Genomic DNA, 22,605 nt, shown 5'->3' on the forward strand with positions numbered 1-22,605 from the left:
CAATGACGACTGAAATTTTGTTAGTTACAATTTTAAATACCGCTTGCGAGATAGTAGCTAGAAAATAGATACATTTTTAACGTTCAAAATTCATTTTATCGAGGACTTTCGTTACTACGCATCGCTGGATGGAAGAATAATCGAACGTTTCAAACGCACCTTGTACGATACGAGCGGTAGCCTTGAATTTTTCATTTTTCAAAGCATTCCCATGATTTTAGTTGTTACTTCGTTGTTACGATTCGTTTAATGATGGAAATTGCATCGAGCATCGATACGAGGAAACAGTTGAACGTAATTACGGACAGAGATTATTCCAGGTGAAAATTCGGGGGCCCATTCGTCGTGGTGGTCGTCACCTGTAACGTAACGAAAGAAAATCATCCGTCACCGTGAAAATTTAATTATCAGATCGATAAACGAACCCGTAGCGCTGGACGACCGTTAAAAAACGGGCACGTAACAACTCTAGAAAAATCGAAACAGTCGGCCATATTGGATATCGAGCTTTGTTTGCGCCAACTTCAGACGGTACTCGCATTTCTCTACTTTTTCGCGAGATTGTCGCTTCTCGTCAACTGTGCGTCTGATCTCCAGCCCGAGAGGAAAACAATAACTCGTTTCCCCGTGGAATATTCATTACCGAGCGTGACCAGCGAGATAGAAAGAGGAGCCACTTCTTGGTGAGTCGTCGTTCCCGTGCATTTCCCCGATTAATTCACGGGTTACCATCTCCCGAAACTACGTCGTCGAGGAGGAATCGTTCTAACAACGTGAGACACGTTTCGTTCGAAAATTTCGAGAAGAACACGCAACATTTTATTATCACCCGTGCGCCGTTTCGCAATTTCGCTCTTTCGTGATCAATATCTCTTTCACGCGATATGACAATTCATTTTTCGATACTATCGATAACGATCGTGTCAGGAACGTTACGAGCCCTTGTCACCCTGGTGAAAAGTAACGTATTATTTTCACCGTTGATAGTCGTTCGTATCGTGGCACGCTATTGCCACATAAAAGATAAGCGCGGATCAACCACGTTGAATCATTGTCGAAGGAAATTCGCGAGAACGCGCGGATCTCGCGTCTGTGAAAACATCTAGTCGCATCCCTAGCAACGAGCGTAACGAGACCATTCCCACCCTTTTCTCCACCCCTCGACGGAAATCCTGGAATTAAATATTCTGCGTGCCCAGGCATGCCTTTTTGTAAATCTACATATACGTAAGTTTCACTAATTTGTCGTGTCAGTTTTATTGAATTGTTCCAGACAATTTACTTGATTCCCACAATATTGTACGCACTGTCAGTTTGCTATTAATCCAATTGGAGTGCGCCTATAAGAACTGTTAGTATCAATTCATCGCTTGCGCAACATATGCCATCGAACAATGGAAATAAGTTGAAGAGTTGTCGTTACGGCGACAACGGTTTTCTGTTTGATTTTACAGAGGCTGTAGGCAAGATAATTTTCTGCAAAGTTCGATTTGATTAATTGCAGCTCGTGTTCTGAGAACATTTGTGCAGTGGAATGAATTGTTGATGATGTCATATTTTATGGAAATGTTTGATTATTAATATACATGCGTGTTAAGATGACGTTGCATTTGCTTGTGCTATTTTAAACATAGGCCAGACACCTCGGTTTTTATATCGCATCTTTCTATACTTTGAACAATCAATCATAATTATTACGATCGTACTCTAATCCAATGTTCGTTAGAAATTAGGTCCACGGTTTCTTGGTGATTCTAGTAGCAAATTTGTGAAAACTCGTTCGCGATGTCTCCTGAAACATCCTCGAGCAATTGGAAGTGATTTTCACTGGATTCCTCTTCAATCAAGCTCCTTATCAGGTCCAATCATTTCTTTTATCCTCTCTAATTCTTCGTATAATATTTATCATTGTGCATTGAAAAATTTCAATCAGTCAAATTACTCGGAAAGAAGATCATCTCATTACCAACTTATCCACTTTCAGGTCTCCTTTAAGCTCCTTCGCAACAATGTATTGTAAAGTATCGCTTGGAAAGGCAACTGTTTTAATTATCTATATATATGTATCTACATACATTGGAGGCTGGTGTATCAATAATTAATCGCAGTCGGCGCTATCAATGGATATGATGATTTCGCCACAACGAATAGCGTTCCCTTGTTACCGCAACTATATTTTCAATCGCCTAAACAGCGTAATAGTCGATGTCTCTGTATCCTATTAGACTCTCAACTAATATAACGAGAAGAGCACAGTCGTTCATTCGGCAAGAATCTTCGTATCGAACGTTACGGAATATTAGAAGCGGTTATCAGCGCGGTTATGGTTCTCAATGTTTGTTTAACCTTTCGAACAACTTTCGACACTCGATGTTTTAAAACCTGAAAATTGTTTTCAAACGAGGGAGAATGCGGTTGCGTCGAAAATTGCTTGAAGACAGCAATAAGGTTAATTCCGAAGAATTATTTGGAATTTAGTTGGAACGTGATCGAAGACGCGACTGAAGACACAGCGAAGGTGCACAACTAAAATTAAACGGCGCCCGCTGTAGCTGTCCTAGACCCTTTCATTGGCCTTTTAACCGACATTTTCTAGCCCCGACCTAGCGCAACATGTGTTGCGTACGCGCATTGTCTTTCCAAAGACGTGCGCCAGGCTAGAGGAGGAAGAACCCGATTGATTTTCTTTTTCCGGACAAGAATCTACGAAATGGTACCTTTAATGGACCCGGTTACGCAATATCACGCAACGGTGCACCACTATCGAAGCTGCCAGTAGTGTCTCGGTATATTTATACAGTATCCGAGGATAAATCGATGAGCTAGAAATAACCGGTGCATGGTATGTATATTCATCTGAATGTGGAATGTCAATTTCCAAAAAGAATCAGGAAGAAATGGAATTCTTCTTCGAACCTTCTTCGAGGAATCCTTTCTCGAGCCTCGACTGACGCACTGATTATTTTAAAATGTACATAGTTGATGGGGAAAGTGGTTGAAAATAAGTGTGATACATATTGTTAGCGAAAACGTTTTCAGTCATCCGGGGGCCGCGGAATTGTTTACTCGACGCCTCGAAGGAGACAAAGGAAATGGACTGAATGGTATTTTAAACGAACAAGGATGGCCGAGATCGTCCTTCTGCCGGTGGCCAGCAGAGAGAACAGCCTCTCGAGCGTCCTTTTCCCTCGATACGTTGCTCGCACTGCCCGAATATGTAAAACTGACGTCACACCTCCTCGGGAGAGAAGGACCGTACAAAAGGACGCCCACTGTCTCACCTCTTCTCTGCTACTTCCCTCGACTTGTATCGTGCTCTCTGCAGAAATTAGTGCAACGCTGCCCCTTCATTCTCTAATCAAGCTTCTTTAATGTTTACCAGTTATCTTTCATTCAACGTTTCGAACGTTGTTGACTCAAGAGGTTCTTCGAATGAACGATTCTTAAGTTAATTTCCATTAAAACGCCGCTCAGTTGCGATCTATGACTAATCTGTCGAGTAGTTTATTGGCACCCACGCTGTGCTTCGTTTTACTTGGAAATTTAATCGATTGTGAGGAAACTTTATATTACTTGCACTCTACTAAAAATTTCACCGCGTGTTCTCCAATTGTCTCTTCGGGATTGTTCGTGATTAACTTCAGGAAGTATTCTTTGGCTTTTCAGAAGCGAATAATGCCCATGGGGGAGGTCTTTGTAACAGGAAGAGCGCTCTGGCCAAACGGAAGTGTCACGCTCGCGATACGTGTGTACTTGCGCATAATTGCCACATACGTTAACTGCATAGATGCATTTTGAGGCAAATTATTGCGCGTCGATCTGCGTGTCGCGGGTCGACCGATAACTCCTTCGTTGGACAGGAAATGGCAAACTGTTGCATCAGTGTAACTTCCTATATATATTAGAAATATCAAATTTAATGTCTCTAAAGAGTTTCCAAAAGATTACAGAAGCTGAATATATTTTAAACACGAGACTGTACAAGTCCTAAAGATATTCTTTGCATGTGAAAGTTCGATGAGAAGGTGTGAAAATTGTCCAAGACGAGAAGAGTGATTTACACGCAACGTCAGAGCAATAAGAACGTCTTGTATTCGATCTTCCCATTCTTGGAGTAGTGCCCGGATCGTTCCTCAGCTCCGGCGATTACGTTTGGACGAATGTGAAACCAAAACTGGTGCATGCTGATTATCAAACGACATTAAATCATCGATGACAAGAAGAAAATTGCCAAAAGGAGTTTACCACATCACTATGCCACCTTTTTTAATTATCAACAGGGATAGTACGGCTAATGGATCAGTTGAATGTTCATCAGACTTATTTTTGATCGAATGGGAGCTCCGCTATCAAGAGGAAAGATCGTATTCGTGGGTTTTTCATGCGCCCACCGATGGATAAGACCAATGGCCTTCCTTGATCGCGTTACAAACACAATAGGCATCCGAAACATTCGGAATTGCATGTTACGTAAGCTGCCCGAGTCCAGTTCTCGTTCACCAGAGTGCCAATGAATTTTAAATATCGAGGACCCGTTTCCAGCCACGTTTCTTGTGCCGCTAAATCGCCTGGGCCCTCCAAGCTGTTCTACTTTATCAACCATGCAACCAACTCTGGATAGCATTTCGATATAGGGTCATCCGACGGAAACCGCAAAATTCCACCAGTTACTAGCGACCTTGGAACTGTTACGTCTGCTGAGAAAGTTTTAAGTTACTCGTTTAAATTATCTAATCGAGGAAAGAGCAACTTAAAGTTGCCATGACTATTTCCAACTTATTATTCTCATCGCTAGAAATACTTCGGTATTACAGCGCCTCGGAAGAATTTTAATAAGAAAAACATTGTCTCCGACTGCACAAAATAAGATCGCACAAAAAGGGAACACATGCAAAAAGTAGCGCATATATCAGTGAACGAGTGTGTCTTTATGTCTCCGATAGAGAATGGAATTGCAGCATGAAAACAATGTATGAAGTAGAAGGGCGTCACTCCGCGGCTCGACTTTGGAAAGACGCCCACGACGACCCACGTTGCGATGACTGTTCGCGTGGTTTTTACCTGCGACGCTTGTTCAACGTGTAGGCAGGCCAAAATCATCTCCGAAACCGGTGTGACTCATGAATTTCGCGATCTTCTACGCGAACGAGCTGACTTATTATAAGCAACGGGACGTTTCCTAATTCGTGAACTGGGCGAGAGCCGTTCCACGCCGATTTAACGAATATCGATAATTAAAATATCTTTTACGACTTGATGGTGTATCTGTCGAAGCTTCTTATCTAATTTTTAGGTATGAAAAATAGTGGGAGTTCTATCTGGACGGGAAGGTAGGAAGTAAGTCGAGCAGGAAGACCACGCAACAGTGTCCTCGACCTGATCGCGGAGGCGGCATTCACGATCGCGTATGGTCATATAATGCGGTCCACCTGGCGCGCAAAGAGAATACTTGCTCACCTACTAACACACTCCAATTTCGATTTCACATGGATATTTCTATTGAAAAAATCACCGATTCTGCCAATAGGATATTGATTGAAAATGTATCGTCTCAAAAATGGCACATCCAAGTCCAGTCCAACGAGTTTCTAACACCTGATACACCGTTTCCGAAGAATCTGTGCACACAGGGATGAAAAACAGCACACTGATCCACAAGAACTAACTTGCAAGAGAATACAGTCTTGAAACTAGAAATCCTTCTGGAAAACGTAAAGTTACAAACATCTTCCAAAGCTAGCCTTGGGTTCACCGTAGCCCTTGGGTATTACCTTGAAAAAAACGATTCACAAAACGGTCCATTTTCATCACTGGATGACCCACTAAATTACTTTTTGGACGTTGAGACCAATAGATTGTTTTAGTGTACGTGATTCAGTGCATTCTATAGCCCTTGTTGGCCGATCGAAGCAATGGAACGAGCATCCAAGCAGACTGCTTTTTCTTCCCCACCAGTTGTTACAGAGAGGGACGAAGCGCGGATGAGCGAAGTGGGATAACGTAATGACCTCCACCTCCGTGTTTCCAACTATTTTCGATACACGTCTCGGCTAACTTTAGCGTTTTCGTTAGTCCAGTCTTTGACTTTGAGTCCTCGGTTGATTTTCTACCAGCCGCTCTCTGCCGTGTTTCACTCTTACCTGTGCGTATGTGCGTGTGTGTTACGCGCGTGTCTGTTCACCCTTGCACACGGATTTCTAATTCCCCCGTTTTGAGAAATTAAAAGCTGACGGTCGTTCGCGATGATCCGTTCGCGTGGACAGAGTCTGGACACTCGTCAATAGTTGGTGAAAAATATGTGTCGTGATGGAATAAACATGTGCGTAAATTGCAGTCGAGGATGAGGCTCGCGCGTCTAGCCAAGTCCCTTTCTTAAGCTTTAACTATTATGCCTTCTGTAACAGTGGAAACAGGCAAGTTAGACCGCTTGGATGGACGATTCTGTTTTGCATGACGCAAAGGGAGCCATTTATATAATGCTGGCCGACTATTTCGAAGACAGCACACAAAATTAACCAGGTAGACTATATATGCGTGCGTTCACTGGAATATTACATAGTACGTAGGAACTATTTTCGATACTTCGCGCTTATTTTTTACCAACGTCCAAAAGGACACGAATCGCATCCAAAAACCGCATCTCGATAATCATAACTGTATGATGCCAGGCAGAGAGAAGATCAAATTCGAATATCGTTTCGTGCAGATTTTATTACCCTCGTGGATCTATCACTTTAAGTTTAATCCGTCCATAAGTTATAACTGGAGCACACTTTCCGCAGTGCAAAGGATACACGGTGTTGATTGAACGCTTTTCAAACGTCTCCGCAACAGGGCAACAGGTGGTTGGAAGTTAACTTTGAACAAAGTTCCGCAGGAAACCACCTTCAGTCTCGAGCCTGTGAGGACTGTTTTTGCCTCTAAAATGCCAATTATAACGCATTTACCGCCTAACGGCTAGCTGCTGCTCGAGGACACTTTTCCATTCTCGTTTCCTCATCAAGTGTTACTAATTATGTCTCGTGTAGGTTTTTAACACTACAAAACGAGTTCGAAGGAGGACACGAGTCTTTCCTCAAGAAATCCACCGTCCTAGAAAGCCTATAGAAAGTCTTCAGATACTAGCCACTAGGTTGTTTGACTTTTGCCAATGCCGAAGACCTAAAAACCCTCTTGCAGATGCTTAAAGTTTGCTTCTATTAGCCAGTTCTCTTTTCAAGTATGTTCTATTTTTTGGCGCATCTCTATTGTATTGAGAGTAACTAGACTGACCAGAACGAAACCAGGATGGCTGTATTTTTCCCCGTCTACTCGGGCATGTCTCGTTGCGCGCTTGCCAATTGGCCTGCTAATTACTATTAAGTATAACTGATTATCTGTACTGTTCGATAGGTGGTTGCCTAAGCCCTGACACCCGAGCGCGAGCACTGTGAACGATGGTCGACTACTACAAGGTATTAGAAGTGCAACGGACCGCGACCAGCGGAGACATAAAAAAAGCGTAAGTAGATGGATGACTTGGACCAGGTGCATCTCGGAATTCTCAACGCAGAGGTTTTACCAAGCCATTCCGCATTCCCATGTTCTACTCGCGCGATCAGTATTTCATATTCAAGTCCAATAAACGTCAGAAGAAATAATTGCGATTGTAAGAAAGAAGATCAGCCACGCGTTAGCCAAAGGAGGATTTTGTTTTTGTTTATACGCATCGAAAATAAGTACAATTACTCGTTTTTCACCGAGCGTCATATTATTTTAACGAACGACAAAAGGTGTTGTGCCTGGAAAGATTGAATGAATGGCTTTTTTATTTCAACTGCGTTGAGGTAGCTGGCGCTGGTCCAAAAGTCGAACGTGTTTTCGGTCGGAGAGTCAAGAGTCTCCTGAGGTCTCGCTACAAAGAATTGTCGATTAAACAAAGCGTTGCCTTGCAGATACAGAAAATTGGCACTGAAATGGCACCCGGACAAGAACCCCGAAAACCTGGAGGAGGCGAACAAGAGATTCAAAGAAATATCCGAGGCGTACGAAGTGCTGATCGATGGTAAGCCACCGGCAACTTTCTCATCATCCTACGAGTCCTTCGAATCGGAGACAGACGGAGTTTCAATAATTCTATGTTGAACAATTGAGACGATCCTATCATCTACCAGTGATGCGCAATCATCTCTCGCCTCTGTTTCCAAGAACGAAGATCTATCGAAACGAAATCAGATTGTCATTCTAGAAATGAATTCGCACGTTCACGGAAGAATTGATCGCATTCGCCGATCGAAACTCGACGACAGGGACAACTGCGGCGAGTCGCAGATTACTCATCACTGTTCTAAATCGCGATAGTTAAGATTACAAGTCTAATTACATCTTCGTCTCTCTGCGGCTTCGATTAATGGACGAGCTGGCTAGCTTAACGTAACGAGAACAGAGCGTCGCGATGTCAACGGGAGACGAACGACGGCAGCTATTGCTTGTCAGCAAAGCCGAATTTCGCATGAGCCTTCTCTCTCGAGCGATCTCCAACTAGTACGACTTATTCTGGGAGCCACCAGCGTTCAATCTAGAACGAATCGATCCTCTATGAATGGCTGTTTCATAACCAGCACTGATACTAGCAAGCAGAAGGGGCTGCGAGAGTTATCCGGCAATGATACAAGTTTATAACTAGCGAAAAAACTTTGCGTATATACGGCGTAATTGAGAACGAGCCACTCGCAGCTCCAGAACTCTCGGATTCTTGAGCTTCCACAAAGGTTCAATGGCGCGTTTGTTTTTCTTTGTTTAAGTTTATCGGCCTTAGTTTCTCTTATCCGATGAAATAATCGATTAAAATGCTGGAACTCGAGAATCATGATCTGGTTCGATATGAAAGTGTCGAACTCTTCAGCCGAAGCATCGCTGCGACAACCGATGAATCGTGTCGCGTGTCGAGAATCTTGGTGTGAAGTAAAAAAGAGAAATTCAATCGAGAAATGTTTGTTTCCGGATGATCTCTCGTGACCGTGCTCGATGTCCAGATGCGAAGAGACGAACCTACGACCAACGATTGTATCAGAAGGCATCATCGAGGCCCGGCCGTGGATTCACCTACCGGAGTTACTTTGACTCTCCTTTCCAGCGATATTTCGGTACCACTTAAGAGAAAAAAGACTTTGAGAGTGGCCAAACGTTTTTTCTCCTTTGTTACTATTTCATTATCATTATTATTATTCTTTTCTTTTTTCTTTAATTCACTCTTTTAATTTGGTTTTGTTTTCGATTTTTTTTCTTTTCTTTTTTTTTTATACAAAAACCCACATGTGGTTAAAAGTGGTTATTGCACCGAGATATAGCAAACATTTCCATTGGTGAAATATTCGTTAAGCAACAGATACCTAATCCCTCGTTCACCCTGTTGAAACTTGTAGGATTCAAGAATCTTTGATTAGTTTCTCTGCGAGTCCGTGTGCTGAAAACTCGAAAGATACTTTTTTCTCTTTGTATGAGTCGCCGTAAACGCAGATAATATTGCCTGTAATTTTCTTGCCGCATCTCTAACCATTTTGCCATTGCTCGACTGACCGAACCGGAGAGAACGACCAACTTGCCGCGTGATAACTTCATGCAAATTGACGGATCTTCGAAGGACGGTGCTGGAAAAGCATGGAATAACAAAACTTTAACTTTTTATAGTTAAACGTAAAGTCTGATACTTCGAAGATTAGCTCAAGATTTCTCCCTTCGTCTAGGATTCCCGTGGTCGTTCTCTCCTTTACTGATTTTGCTGTTGCGGTGGACGATCTCCGATTGATGTTAGAAACCATCCAGCGTACAGTCTACTAACCCGGCGAGCCTTGCAGTACTTGCTTCTTGGAATTTGGAGCGAATTAAACCAAGCGACACCCAATCAGATTTTCGCTTTGTCACTGTTAATAAACGTGTCGGGTATCGTGTTCTTTTTCAGAAAAGAAAAGGCGAGTTTACGACCAATATGGAAAGGAAGGGTTACAGATGCCTGGCGGTAAAAGACGGCACGAGGACGATTTCGATCCACGCTTCAACACCTTCGTATTCAGAGATCCTGAGGAAGTATTTAGGGAATTCTTTGGTGGTACTGGTTTCGAGGATCTGTTCTCTGGTAAGCACACTTGTATCCTGCTAGTCTGTGACCGGTGAAACTGTCTAATACCAATCAATGGGTGTGGTGTACTCTGAAACATGTTCCGTGTAATGTAATTCCATGGCGTGATGAAAAAGAACAGATTAGAACGTTAATTCCACCTCTCCATTTCTCCATGGAATATTAAAAGAAAGGAATGAGTGCAACCACCCTGTCCAATGAATGATAAGAGAATGTATTCGAGTGATTAATCAAATAATAGCCGTTTGAAGATATCCTCCAGTGGAACTCACATAATTAACGGTGTGCTAATTGTCCCAAAGACCTTACCGGTGCTGGTATACGCCGAGGATCGGGCAGGCACAGTCATCCGAGCAGTAACAGCATAAGCACGTCCTTCCTTGGCCCGTTGGGTTTCGGTTTCTCACCCTTCAGTAACTTGTTCGAAGGTGGGTCAGGGAACTTCACCTCGTTCAATACGTTCACTACCATCGGCGGAAACCCCGGCGGCGGTGCTGTGAAACGGACAAGTACTTCGACTCGGTTTATCAACGGCAAAAAAATCACCACCAAAAAGTAAGGATCAATCTGCGTCATACAAGCGAATTCTCGAGGAACTTTAGCGTATAGAAAATTCTCGCTGTCTGTAACACTGCCAAAGATCGCTTTTATGTAACGGAAGTCTTTGCTCTTTCACCTTTCCGTAACAAAAAAACTTTATAGTTTGACGTGTTGTTTCCTGTAACGGAAATAACTCGTACGCTCTTGATCAAAATTCATTCGTCACAGATTGTGAGAATTAATTATATAATAAGAATAATTACAGGATTGCGCAAGACATTTCCATAAGAGTTCGATAAAATTGAGAATATGAATGCAAAAGACTGTGCGTAAAAACCGATTTAAAGGATAAAACACAGTATCGTATATTCGTTTCACTCTCGCTATTGAATCAATTCTGAGCGTGTATAAGTATTTCCATTTACGCTGCAATACTTTTGTTGAGAAAAGTATGAAGTTGTCTTCACGCTGTTGTTTGCATCCAACGTCTCAATTGTACCGTCTAAAAAATGGTATAAAGCAGAGAAATAGTAAAGTTCTGCATCTGCGGGGTTTGTTACAGGGTATTCGAAAATGGAAAGGAAACGATAATGTCATACGAGAACGACGTGCTGAAATCCAAGACGGTGAATGGCGTGCCACAATCAGTAACGTACAGTTAAATCAGATCTCTACCAAGAACGCTCGCTCGATCTCCGCTCGGCAATTGAGAAATTCCTGTCGTCGTGTCACGTTTGCGAGTAATATTTCTGCGCTCTACCGAGATGTTGTGTTCCTGCTACCTATCTACCTGACCGAAAAAATGAACACGGAAAATGAAAAAGAACATAATCGATTTTTCTCAACGATTCGTCACCGCGGCTATAATAACGACGTAAAATGTTCTTGTATTTATTTCATTTAGATCGTCTCTCCATCGACTGGCTTCTTCGCTTCTCGTTGGAATGTTCTGTCAAACGTTTAAAACGATGTAGTAGTGCCGCTGGTCGACGCACTTCTCCACGCATTGTACTGTACAAGAGAACTACAAAATATATGTATATACATATACATATTATAGATACATTTGTCGTTAAAAAAAAGAAACTAAAAAGCAACACAGAGCAACAAGATTTTAAGAAACAACCGATTACTCGGCGAAATTCGATGACAGTGATTGGATCTCTCTAAGCTCGAGCGATCGAGCCCGTTTAAAACAAACAAAACGAAATATCATGCTTAATTTAAACGAAAAAAAAAAAAACAGAAAAAAGACTAACACGTTAAGAAAAATCACGCAGCCGCGGCGAAATGCTACTTGAGCTTTTGTTCCCGTCACCTTCTCTGTTTTACCAGGTTTAACGAGTCATCGACGAGTCGCCAGCTGACCGACAGTGCCAGCGATATCTCGATGACTGGCCAGAACTCGAGAACAGTCCATGGTGACCATCAGAAGGCTAGCAGAATAAAGACGCACCATCCTCCGCCTCTCACTAAGAAGCACGATAAGAGTAAGAGAAAATAGAGGCAACACTCTTGCAGCCCTCTCTCATTCGTTTCTTCTTTTTGTTTTATCCGTTTTTTTTCCTTTGGTCTCTCTTCATTTCGTTCAAAATAGACATACATACATACATTATACAGTACATTACATACATACGTACGTGTTACAATCATTTATGGGAATGGTATTGTAAATTATCTTTCCTTCGTAATGTCACTTTTATGTTATCGTTTCCAATAATCAGGATTAAGGAGAAGGAAGAGAGGGAGAGAGAGAGAGAGAGAGAGAGAGAGAGGGAGAGAAAGGGAGAGAAGAAAAGAGAGAAAGAAAGAAAGAACTTTTGATGGTCTAATTTCAACTGACCAAACGCATATGTTCGTTCAGTTTAATTAATAAAAAGAAAAATTGCTGCGAAGTAGTTAATTGTAAGATCTCGCATCAAAAGTGGTATTATTTGTGGACTTATCTTCGCGATTGAAACAGAAAGAGAATATAAGAGAAAAGAGAGCCTTCTTTCTGCGAAGAAACAGTAAAGAGGTTGTTATTACAGAACATTCTGTTGCGTTTTATAGATAGCGCGTCGTTTCCGTTCAAAATCTGGCGTGTTACGTTTAATACGGTAAGTTTCGCTTATCTTAGACTCCTTAGAATGATTAATTCATTACGTTGTAAGTTATATAATTGCTAGATTTTTACTCGTAAGTCGCGAAAATTTTGAATACACACACGTACACGTACACATACACTTACATTTTCACTGATTTTTAACGAATTTAAACACATCGATACATTTCATTTGTTTTGCGGACTGGACACATGTGGACGTGAGTTGCGTCGTGCATATGCTCGTTTAAAATATCACGTTCGATGTAGGGCCCATAACCAGTGCTCCTAAAAGATATAAAATTGTATTACGACAATTTTTGCTACAACGGATTTTTCCCTCTCTATTCTTTTGATTTCGAACCGTAGGTGAATCATTCACGATGGAAGAAATGTGTTCCCATTTTCTAGCTAATTAACGATAAAAGAAAAACAATGAATTAAAGATCTACATATACATATACAGGGCTAAGATTCTCTGTTGCGGAAATGTTTCCCTATAAGCAACCTAAATGTCGTAATCCTATTTGTTTCTCTTAGTTAGTTTCTTGCGTATGTGTATATAATGATAAGTAATGAAATGTTAAAAAACTTAACGTGGAGAAGAAAACAAAAATACATTATTAATATACACTAATATATTTCATTATTCTTTGTCGATATCCAACACCATATCTGGTCTTTGATGTTCTATCTTTTTATCTTTGTAACAATAGTTACCTCTCAAAGTGGGATATACATACTATATATATATATAAGCATATGTATTCAAAACGTTGCACTGTAACAAAGTAACTAGCATTTTATTTCATCTTCTTTTTCCTTGGCTTTTCTCAATCTATAGTATTTATACAACAGAAGTTAGCTATTCAATTGTAATTTATACAAAAATTAGGCAAACATTTGTAAAAGTTGTCCAAACTGAAGAAAATATTCATTTGTTTTTAAATATTTTCACCACTTGTTATGTGCTTCGATGTGGTATTAAAAATCGTGTATATGTATCCGAAAATATCAAGTACATCAAACCATTTGCGTGTCGGTGAGTGAATATATAGTACACGAGTTGGCTTTTCGTGTAAAGTCAATGACCATCGACGTTGTAAATAGCGAATTAGTGATAGCGAAATAAATTCAGCTACCACGAAACGATTGATTCATCAATTCGACATGTCAATTCCTCTTCTAACAATTATCATTTTCTCAATGGTTCATTCATATATATATATATATATTACGAGCACCAATATTTAACTCATCTGTTCAGGTAAAAAAAAGAACATAAAATTTATTATCAATAAATTTCAAACATTTTTGCAACTACTGCACCCTGGTATAAAAGTTAAAAAATACATTATACTTTAATAACAGCATAGAAAAATTAAAGATTGGTAAAATTTGTTATATGCAAACTTTCAGCATTGCGAGTTACTTCTTTCCAATGACGGATATCAATTCTTCCACCTTCTGAATGTACTGTTCTTTTGCAGCGTCTTGACTCATACCCTTCTTGCCGTTCCAAGCATCCCATTTCGCTTTGCCTTTTAAATCTAGCATGCCCGGTCTCGCTAAAAGAATTGTGGATAATTTAAAAAAAAGAGAAAAATAGAATAGTCAAGCTTGTAGAGTTATCATTTAAAAACAATAATCTTTAGATTACACAGCGGTGATGTATTCATAATTTATTCAATTCACCAATCAGATTTCTCCGTGTTTATTAAGATTGCAAAGACTAAAAGCTACAGGATATAGAAACAAAGTAAGTGGAATCGAGAAACCAATTACATCATACAATATACTTGCGGTACAAATTCAAAGACTGAACTCAAAGAGGTTTAAACTTCAACACTCTGTTTACTGAAACAACTCTTAACCAAAACAAAGTAGAGATATTTCAGAGTACCGTGAAATATTTTACGTACACGTGTTGCAATCGCCAACTGTAGCCTGTTTGTACAGTGAATACAAAATGAGCAAGTCAGCATCAGAGGCTGGAGCACTCAACTGTTTCACTTCTTCTGCGGCTTTTTTAAAATTCTGAAATGAGAAACACAAGAATAGAACGATAAAACTTTCGAAGCAAATATAGTCTGTGAAAAGTACGTGATTGAGTTGCAAAAAAATAATTACTTCGTCCAAAGACATGGCGGCTTATCAGTGCTTGTCCGAGCCAAAGATGAAAGAGCACAAGTTCAACGTCTAGTCCACAAGACTGATGTTAATTTCTAAAACGCTGGCTTGAAATACTATCGATTCCCTCCTCTTGCCCGATGTGGTATGTCCACGTCTACCAATGGCTTACAAGAAACGAAGAGACCTTCGAATTAAAATATCATCACCACGTGGTATCATAATGTTGAAGATTCGGAAGAATGTTCGTAAACATCTCACGATTTAATCGTTCGTATGACGTTCGTTACTCTGTCGAGCTTCGTGTTGCCTTACAATTTTTCTAAGAATTATAATTTCCGTGTATGTACACTGAAATGTCTGCAGAAAAGAAGCATCGATTTAATCTGGCGGTAATCACCTTTATCAAATTCCCACTGTGATGGGAAACCATGCGGTGGGGAACCATGACTCCAACGTTGACTGTTGGCGATTGATAACGCTGTAAACCGGGAAAAATGGCGTCGTTAATAAGGAACAGAGAAAATTGAAAACTGGACCGAGATATTATGAGAAACATCTACTTAAATAACTCGATTGATCTTAAAAAGTCCTGCGTAACGTAACGAGGCGATATCCATGCTACTCGGTTTAGCGATGCTGATGGAAAGGTCAAACAAGATGAATAAAACAAACCATTACAATTATTTATTAAACATTGTGGAAAAAGAGATCTTTAAAGGAGAGAATAAAAAAAAGTAAATGTAATCACGTACGATGTTATGTAGATTGTATGTATAATGTGTTTTAAGTAAATGTCTTTTTTTATTTGAAAGTAACATAGCTAGATGGCGACACGTGACCCATTCCACGTAATTCCTTCCAAAAAATGGCGGATTGCAAGGGTGCGTTTTGTGATTTGTTTCTTCAACAGTAAACCGTTGCCAAATAGAACCCGATCGTATCAATTGTATTATTCGAAGTCTTGTAGAAATTCGCCGTTCTTCTATTGCCAGATTTTCTCGCGGATCGCGCGTACCTTCGATCCCTTTATTACCAGTGATATTTACTCGCGTGAGCGTTTCAACAGACTGACCAAATAACTTTGACAATCATTATAATTGTTTGTTTTGTATCTTGTACAGAGAACAAGGAGGAAACGGATAGGCCGTCGTATGTATTAAAGGTAGATCCGCCACAGGAATCGCCGGGGGATTCGCCTGAAAATTCTGCCAGTGGTAAATACACTGTTTCCTTTTGCTCCAACTTGGAAAAACCCTTTACACAGTTTCGATGCGATGCTTATTTACACTCGTTGCCTTTCTCTATCACGTTTCTTATCACGTTGATACGTAACGTAAATAATTATCTCGATAAAACCGAACAATTTGTTACCAAGCGCATAGGTTATGAATCGCGTGTAACGATTTTTGGATGGCGTTTCATGCAGTTGAACTTGTTTCAGAAGAAATGGAAAATCCGTCTACGGACAATTCTCAGGAATCCGCGTCGAGTTCTAGCAAGCCCGTGTTAGGTTCGTTTTCAAAATTTGCCACTTCGTTTGGTGGCAGCGATCTCTCCAAGTCGCTGGCTAAAAAGAGGAGGACCTCCATATTATGGCCCTCGCAGTTGGGAACCGTGACGAACAGCCAGCCGGCTACCAAGTCTTACTTGCAACCGGCTAAGTTTCAGAATCCGTTCGCGAAGGTTACCGATACCTTTTTAGAAGAGAAGAATGAGACTAAGGAGGAGAGTAATAAGACAGAGACAAAGGAAGACAAGAGCGAAGAAAAGGAAGATAAGAGTGAGAAGAAAGAGGACAAAAGTGAAGTAGAAAAACCTAAAAGTGAAGTGAAGGAAAGTAAAAGTGAAGAGAAGCCAGCTGAAGAGGTGAAGCCCACCTTCCTCATGCTAGGTACAAGCACAAAGGATAATGTAAATAATACAGTGACGCCTTGTACCTCAGAACCGAACTTTGTCTTTGGTCAGAACCTACAGGAACGTGTTATGATCGCGAACGATGCAGAAAGTTCTGAGAGAGCGGAGGGTGAAGAGAAAAAGGAGGAGAATATGAACGAGAATGGTTCCACTGAGCTTCTTTTCTCTAGCGCTTCCGCGGTGTGTCGCACTACCTCGAAACCGGGCTTAACGCTAACGGAAGCGGCCCAAGAGTTAGAGGAAGCGAATCGTGCTAATAAAAGAAAGTATAGTCAGGTGACACCTCTAACTGGCGAGGAGGGGGAAACAAATGTTCTCCAGATTAATTGTAAATTCTTCGCGTTCGACAAGGTTTGTATATGTAGATACAAGAATTTTGATCTGTTACGAGGATATAAAATTTTGTAGGATAATCGTTAGTCTAACGATAAGCATTCTATTTTGTTAAGGCTAGTGGCGGTTGGCAAGAAAGGGGCAGAGGTACATTAAGACTAAACGATCGTGACGAGGAGTCTCGTTTAGTAGGGCGCACAGCGGGCACGCAGAAACTAATTCTAAACACAAAAGTATGGCCAGGAATGACGGCGGAACGAGCAGCACCTAAATCGTTAAGACTAACGGCGATGGACGTTCAAGGAAGCATTAGGATCTTCATCGTTCAAGCCGCGCCCAAGGAGGTGGAGCAGTTGCACAACCTGTTGCAAACGCGGTTGAAACGCGCACAAGAACGCCAGCCGAAGAAACTAGCTACCGACCACTGACAATCGATCAGTCTACCCTACGAGATGTTCGCTAACTACCATCCGAATTTACGCGGCGCGGAGGTTGCCAACACGTGAGAAAAAGATTCGGGAAACTACGTTGAAGTTACCAGGCCCTATCTCTATCTCTTTAGAGTAACATACACGTACGCAATAAAATTATGACTATGATTTCGCGCTTTTTTCCCCTGTAAAAATTCTCTTAGACCTCGACGATACGTTCCATACGGCGTACCGATGTTTGCAGGCAGACAAGAAAAAGATAGAACAAAAAGAGAATTGAAAAATCGCGAAGTCGAATTCTTTCTGGTTTATATATATATATATATTTTGTAATCATTCCCGAATTGATAATTCTTCTTTTACATGGACTTCAAGCAGCGTTTTTTAAAAGGATACCGAGGAATGTATCACTCTAGCTAGGAACTTTTGATAATAGTATAATACGAACACATTCACACACGCGCAGACATGATAATCATGGAAATTGTTGTCAGAAAACGTCAGAGAGGGACAGCGTTTTTTAATTTTTAGTGATCACTCTTAATTTTTAAGAATCACTTCGATTTTTTTATTGTACCGATGTGCGTATCGAATTAGAACTCTATTCCTTATCAGCTACATATAAATATATATATATATAAATATATAAATAATGTACTTTTTAAGAACGTTACTGTTAGATTACTTTATTTAACACGTAGTTCTGTCGTGGTCGATAGTAACAGCTTTATACATGCGATCTATCAGACGGAGGAGACATTGCGAACCTGTTTGGAACAGGTTACACGAGACTCTATCGCGAGCACAAAATGTGAACAATGTTCCACGGTCGAATCTGTAACTATTTGTATTTTAATTTAGTTGTATATAGCGCCCAAGATGACCGGTTCGTTTACTCGTAATGTCTACGTATGTCTATCTATCACGTGAAAAGCCTATGCGTCCGACGCGACTTTTCTCTCTTCCTCTTTCTCTTTCTCTCTCTTACCCTTCTCCTAATGTTTGCTTAACGATATTTATGAACACGATGTTACTTCGTTTGTTCTATAAGAAAGAAAATCCTCCCTTTAGCGCGACAGGGACAGTAATAAGCGAGCAAACATATTACTTAAAAAAAAAAAAAAAAACCCCGCTATTCACGATACAATTGTCACCCGTAACAATTATCGTTTCTTTGTAATTGAATATACATAGTACGAAAATTCGGAAACGAATTCACTCTGTACACGTTGCGTTAATTATATGAAAAAAAAATACAAACGTTTGCATAAAAAGGTATCAACCGTTTGTTTCATTCAATTCTGCTCGAAAGCATCTGCATTTTGTTACCAAACTACTCCAACTCTTTCCTAAGATACCACTGTCCAAAACTTTGGAGCTTGTTACGATTCCACTTGAATGAAAGTTCCTTTTAAACGTGCCAATGTTTCTGATAGAACAACCATATAACTATGTATGTACCAAAGAACATTTTTCTCCGCATAGCGAAAAGAACTTCAAACATTTAATCCACAGTGCACGTCTAAACGATTTGTAACTCGAATCAATGAAAGAATAGTATTATACCAAATGAGAATTATCGTTCACAAGTGAAATTTGTCCTTCCAGGCTGGAAAATGTGTCTGGTTGCGCGTTCTAATATTTTCCGCGCGCGGCGCTACGCGGCTCGATGGCGGGCGGCATTCAACAGGCTGATATTTATAGATTCGAGAGTTTCGTGTAAAGCTACACAACGTTTTAGGCGTCAAAATCCAGTTCCTGTGTTCGTCAATATCGGCCTCGATGATCCCATGGGTTTCGATTCGATCGGCGCGCCCGAACCCCGTCGACTTTAAGTAAGTGATCACTAGTCCCGCGAGCCTCGATGGTACTTCCTCGAGTGGCAGCATCCGTGTTGGTGTGCGGTCAATCGAATCGCGCAGCTGACGTTTTGAACATCCCTGGCACTACTTTTAACCGCGACACGTCCCCCTTAAAACAATGTGCCATATTCGGACCTCTGACTAATATGAACGAACGGAAACTTGAAAAGAAGAGACACTCCTAGCTTTTTCATCGCCGAGACGGTACACTTTCTTCCTCGAGTATTAGTCACGGTTCCACTTCTCTCGAAAGCGTGTGGCCTTCGTTCAGGGGGTAAGACGGTGGGAGAAGTTGCGAAGAATTCGGAAGTCCGTCGTTTTCCTTTCTCGAAAAGGTTCTACGACAACTGGCAAGAATTGTTCTTCTACTATCTCCTCGTGGATACTGCTGGCTGCTTCTTTCTCGTTTATCCGATTCATTAAGATCGTGGTTTTATCAATGACCAAGTTTTCCAGATCGAGACGCATAATTGCTGTTATTTTCACTAACGATGTGACGTGCGAGCCGCTGAGATGATCTGTCGCGGTAGCAGTGATCGACAGATCTCGAACTGACCGGAACTTGCTCGATGCCACGGCGTGTACGCTGCTCGCAGGAATGAAGATGTTGCTGGCCGACGGGCAAGAATTCTTCTGGCATTACGCGGTGCGGTGCTACGGAATTCAAGCGTCACAAGGTGGAAAACTAAAAAGATAGCATCGACGATCGGACGCACGAAGGCATCCCGTACACCGATTCACGGGTATTCGACGTGTCACAGTACCGCACGCTATATCTTCATTAGCAGTTTGAAAAGAAATTGAATAGAAGCTGCTATTAATGATAAAAGAAGGGTAGATTGACTGAAAAGAGAACGAGAGTAAATAAGCAGGCTGGAAGATGATGTTCACCGGTGGTTCGCACGCAAAGAGACGTAATGCTGGCGGTGGTTCCAGCCGGAAGTCCTCTGCGGACCGCAGGAGCCCGCAGACTCGCGCTGGCGCGGAAGGATATATTTACAGGTGAGCCACTCGGTAGGTAAACCTCGTTAAATGCCCCGAGATTCGTCTGACTTCTTTATCCCTTATGACTTCTTCTTTCGTCTTCTTTTACCTCAAACGATGCGCGCGTGAAATGTACAATCTGCGATGAGATACATCAATTTAGTTTAGCTTGACAATGAGAAGTGAAAATGATAAAAGACGATACGATTTCAGAACAAGGATTCCAGTGCTGAATCCAACGGATCTACCACCGACGACATCCACGGGGAAAGCGTACGTGTACAAAACAAGGGTTCCTCGAAGGGACATCGCAGCTGCGTCCATATCCCCACCACGTGAAAAGAATAACATCGGTGGGGGAGCAATTACGCGAAGAAGGGGCGCGGTGAAACACAACAAGGTCCACGTAATTCGGGGCCACAGGCTGGTTGCGAAGTTCTTCAGACAACCGACGTTCTGTGCCTTTTGCAAGGACTTCCTCTGGTAAAATTCCTGAAAAGATATCACTAAAATGTCGATAGCTAACAATTTTTCTAGGAAATTGTTAACGGATTCTGAACAGGTAAAATATATACGTATGTAGATTTATGTACAGTCGTAAAAGCGCGCGTTCAATCAGGGCATTCGCGGTCTGACAGTGTTAGTAATAACCGAGGCCTCTCGATTTATCATAAAAGACGGCTGGTTCCGCGATATACGCGTACGCCTAAAAATAATCGTTATACCGTTCGACACATTATTCAAGTATCAGCCTGTTCTCCAATTAATCTGAAGTATGCTCTCTGTCGCAGGGGCTTCGGGAAGCAAGGGTACCAGTGCCAAGGTAAATACTGAGTCGCAGATAGCCAGTTTTTCCGTCTGCAATCGGCCACGTTGCACCTCTATTAATATTCCAATCCTGCGTTTTAGCCTGCCAAACAGCGGTGCACAAGAAGTGCCATGATAAATTGTTAACCAAGTGCCCGGAGAGCGGCAGAGAATCCGAGAACACGATAGTAAGTGCGTTTGAGTTCGATTCACCGATTCTTCGACGCTTCCACAGTTCCTCTCCTGGAAAAGAAGCCACCATTGAACAAGTGGAAAATTCGCTTCGAGATTTATGCAGAGAGATTGATTGCACCCAGTGGTCCGTTTTCTCCAACGAGGCCCAGTCATGTTTCTCAGTGGAAGTTTAATGTAGATCTCGATGGAAACCGCGTTTGTTTATTTGTTCAACGATCCATTGCTCATTTAGGAATTTTACGGTAGAAAACAGGACTGTTTCTGACGTTTCCTCGTGTACGCTGAAATTTATATCTATTTCCACACGATTCCGACAATTCGCGTGTAAATATTTGCCCATGATGCAATCGGAGATTCTACCAAATTCTAAGTGTTTTGAAACATCCAGCTTTTTTCGCTAATTTCGAAATCAATATCCAAACGATCTGTGCCATTAAAACCCGGAATCAACGATTATAATTTTTTTTTTAGTGGGGTCGTTCGATCTTTACATTAGATACTTGGTACTTATTTTTATAGTTCTTTCTGGTGGCTGACTCTGTGCCCGTCTACACTATTTGTTGAAAGTAACGCAACTCTCAGTCCCACGCAGTATCGTTCTAATTCTGTTAATACTTGTTCAATGGCAGTACTTGAGGGAGCGTTTCAAGGTAGATGTACCTCACAGGTTTCGACCTCACACATTCATGTCGCCGACTTTTTGCGACCATTGCGGTTCCCTGTTGTACGGTTTCTTTCGACAAGGTTTGAGATGCGATGGTAAGTAAACCTCAATTCCAACAGCAATTCCGCACCTTACTTTGATGCACCTTGAACGTCCAGCAATACTCGTGTCTGTCATTTTTATAATTAATTTTAAAGTTAAAATTGCTCGTTCCATCGAATTAAAATAGTATCTCATTGGCCATTCGTTGGCTATTTCCAACATTCCCCGAATAAAGCAACAATAGGCACCGGCGAGATGCACTTGGCGCGGGACTCGGTTTTCCAACACGATACAACGCGAAACCGTGGCCCCTGTGACACACAAATTCGCGTTTTACAAGATTGTGGAGACAACGACACGAAATCGCCGTCTGGTATTTCAGTGTTACATGTGTCCCGAGCTTGAACGATGCATGATCACACGATCTCCGGTATTTTTCACTTTCTTTTTCTCTGCAATAAAGCTTTCTGAGTCTGTAACAGCATGCCACTGCGAGGAGT

The 22,605-nt window shown here is 41.4% G+C and overlaps 4 protein-coding genes across 10 annotated transcripts; 3 read left to right on the forward strand and 1 right to left on the reverse strand.

Annotated features, from left to right (window-relative positions):
* Nucleotides 1-490: 490 nt before the first annotated feature.
* On the forward strand, nucleotides 491-13,887 carry LOC143427667 (dnaJ homolog subfamily B member 6-B). 6 transcript variants are annotated; one of them, XM_076901983.1, is made up of 9 exons: nucleotides 6,206-6,319; nucleotides 6,405-6,519; nucleotides 7,393-7,501; nucleotides 7,935-8,044; nucleotides 9,015-9,125; nucleotides 9,941-10,114; nucleotides 10,420-10,672; nucleotides 11,220-11,309; nucleotides 11,993-13,887. In XM_076901983.1, exons 3-9 carry the CDS (start codon nucleotides 7,437-7,439, stop codon nucleotides 12,159-12,161), a joined length of 972 nt encoding a protein of 323 aa, XP_076758098.1. In that variant the 5' UTR covers nucleotides 6,206-6,319; nucleotides 6,405-6,519; nucleotides 7,393-7,436; the 3' UTR covers nucleotides 12,162-13,887. The 6 variants fall into 6 exon arrangements, with proteins under 6 accessions (XP_076758101.1, XP_076758100.1, XP_076758097.1 ...); XM_076901986.1 differs by lacking the exons at nucleotides 6,206-6,319; nucleotides 6,405-6,519 and adding an exon at nucleotides 491-683 and having other exon boundaries at nucleotides 11,220-11,304; nucleotides 11,993-12,251; XM_076901982.1 differs by lacking the exons at nucleotides 6,206-6,319; nucleotides 6,405-6,519 and adding an exon at nucleotides 493-683.
* Nucleotides 13,888-14,027: 140 nt separating this feature from the next.
* Nucleotides 14,028-15,022, reverse strand: Acbp1 (Acyl-CoA binding protein 1). The gene is made up of 3 exons (XM_076901988.1): nucleotides 14,871-15,022; nucleotides 14,663-14,777; nucleotides 14,028-14,308 (listed from the first exon to the last, which is right to left on the reverse strand). The coding sequence occupies exons 1-3, from the start codon at nucleotides 14,883-14,885 to the stop codon at nucleotides 14,169-14,171; spliced, it is 270 nt and encodes an 89-aa protein (XP_076758103.1). The 5' UTR covers nucleotides 14,886-15,022; the 3' UTR covers nucleotides 14,028-14,168.
* Nucleotides 15,023-15,661: 639 nt separating this feature from the next.
* Nucleotides 15,662-18,829, forward strand: Ranbp3 (ran-binding protein 3). Of its 2 annotated transcripts, none has more exons than XM_076901972.1 (4): nucleotides 15,662-15,754; nucleotides 15,995-16,087; nucleotides 16,315-17,138; nucleotides 17,237-18,829. In XM_076901972.1, the coding sequence occupies exons 1-4, from the start codon at nucleotides 15,739-15,741 to the stop codon at nucleotides 17,546-17,548; spliced, it is 1,245 nt and encodes a 414-aa protein (XP_076758087.1). In that variant the 5' UTR covers nucleotides 15,662-15,738; the 3' UTR covers nucleotides 17,549-18,829. The 2 variants fall into 2 exon arrangements, with proteins under 2 accessions (XP_076758087.1, XP_076758089.1); XM_076901974.1 differs by having other exon boundaries at nucleotides 16,318-17,138.
* A 1,422-nt stretch (nucleotides 18,830-20,251) lies between these two features.
* On the forward strand, nucleotides 20,252-22,055 carry LOC143427371 (uncharacterized). The gene is made up of 5 exons (XM_076901438.1): nucleotides 20,252-20,415; nucleotides 20,611-20,880; nucleotides 21,189-21,220; nucleotides 21,307-21,392; nucleotides 21,919-22,055. Exons 1-5 carry the CDS (start codon nucleotides 20,294-20,296, stop codon nucleotides 21,961-21,963), a joined length of 555 nt encoding a protein of 184 aa, XP_076757553.1. The 5' UTR covers nucleotides 20,252-20,293; the 3' UTR covers nucleotides 21,964-22,055.
* Nucleotides 22,056-22,605: the final 550 nt, after the last annotated feature.

The sequence above is a fragment of the Xylocopa sonorina genome, chromosome 9 (genome assembly GCF_050948175.1).
Source record: "Xylocopa sonorina isolate GNS202 chromosome 9, iyXylSono1_principal, whole genome shotgun sequence".
NCBI classification, from domain to species: domain Eukaryota; kingdom Metazoa; phylum Arthropoda; class Insecta; order Hymenoptera; family Apidae; genus Xylocopa; species Xylocopa sonorina.

What these genes read in the sequence shown, in the direction of transcription:
- LOC143427667 (XM_076901982.1), top strand. Translation starts at nt 7,437, where the DNA reads ATGGTCGACTACTACAAGGTATTAGAAGTGCAACGGACCGCGACCAGC. An exon ending in GTACGAAGTGCTGATCGATG is followed by an intron (nt 8,045 to 9,014) that starts GTAAGCCACCGG and finishes CTCGATGTCCAG; the next exon opens with ATGCGAAGAGACGAACCTAC. An exon ending in TTTCGAGGATCTGTTCTCTG is followed by an intron (nt 10,115 to 10,419) that starts GTAAGCACACTT and finishes ATTGTCCCAAAG; the next exon opens with ACCTTACCGGTGCTGGTATA.
- Acbp1 (XM_076901988.1), bottom strand. An exon ending in AGTTGGCGATTGCAACACGT is followed by an intron (nt 14,309 to 14,662) that starts GTACGTAAAATA and finishes CAATTCTTTTAG; the next exon opens with CGAGACCGGGCATGCTAGAT.
- Ranbp3 (XM_076901972.1), top strand. An exon ending in GCCTGAAAATTCTGCCAGTG is followed by an intron (nt 16,088 to 16,314) that starts GTAAATACACTG and finishes AACTTGTTTCAG; the next exon opens with AAGAAATGGAAAATCCGTCT. An exon ending in AATTCTTCGCGTTCGACAAG is followed by an intron (nt 17,139 to 17,236) that starts GTTTGTATATGT and finishes TATTTTGTTAAG; the next exon opens with GCTAGTGGCGGTTGGCAAGA.
- LOC143427371 (XM_076901438.1), top strand. Translation starts at nt 20,294, where the DNA reads ATGATGTTCACCGGTGGTTCGCACGCAAAGAGACGTAATGCTGGCGGT. An exon ending in GCGGAAGGATATATTTACAG is followed by an intron (nt 20,416 to 20,610) that starts GTGAGCCACTCG and finishes ATACGATTTCAG; the next exon opens with AACAAGGATTCCAGTGCTGA. An exon ending in GAGAATCCGAGAACACGATA is followed by an intron (nt 21,393 to 21,918) that starts GTAAGTGCGTTT and finishes TTATTTTTATAG; the next exon opens with TTCTTTCTGGTGGCTGACTC.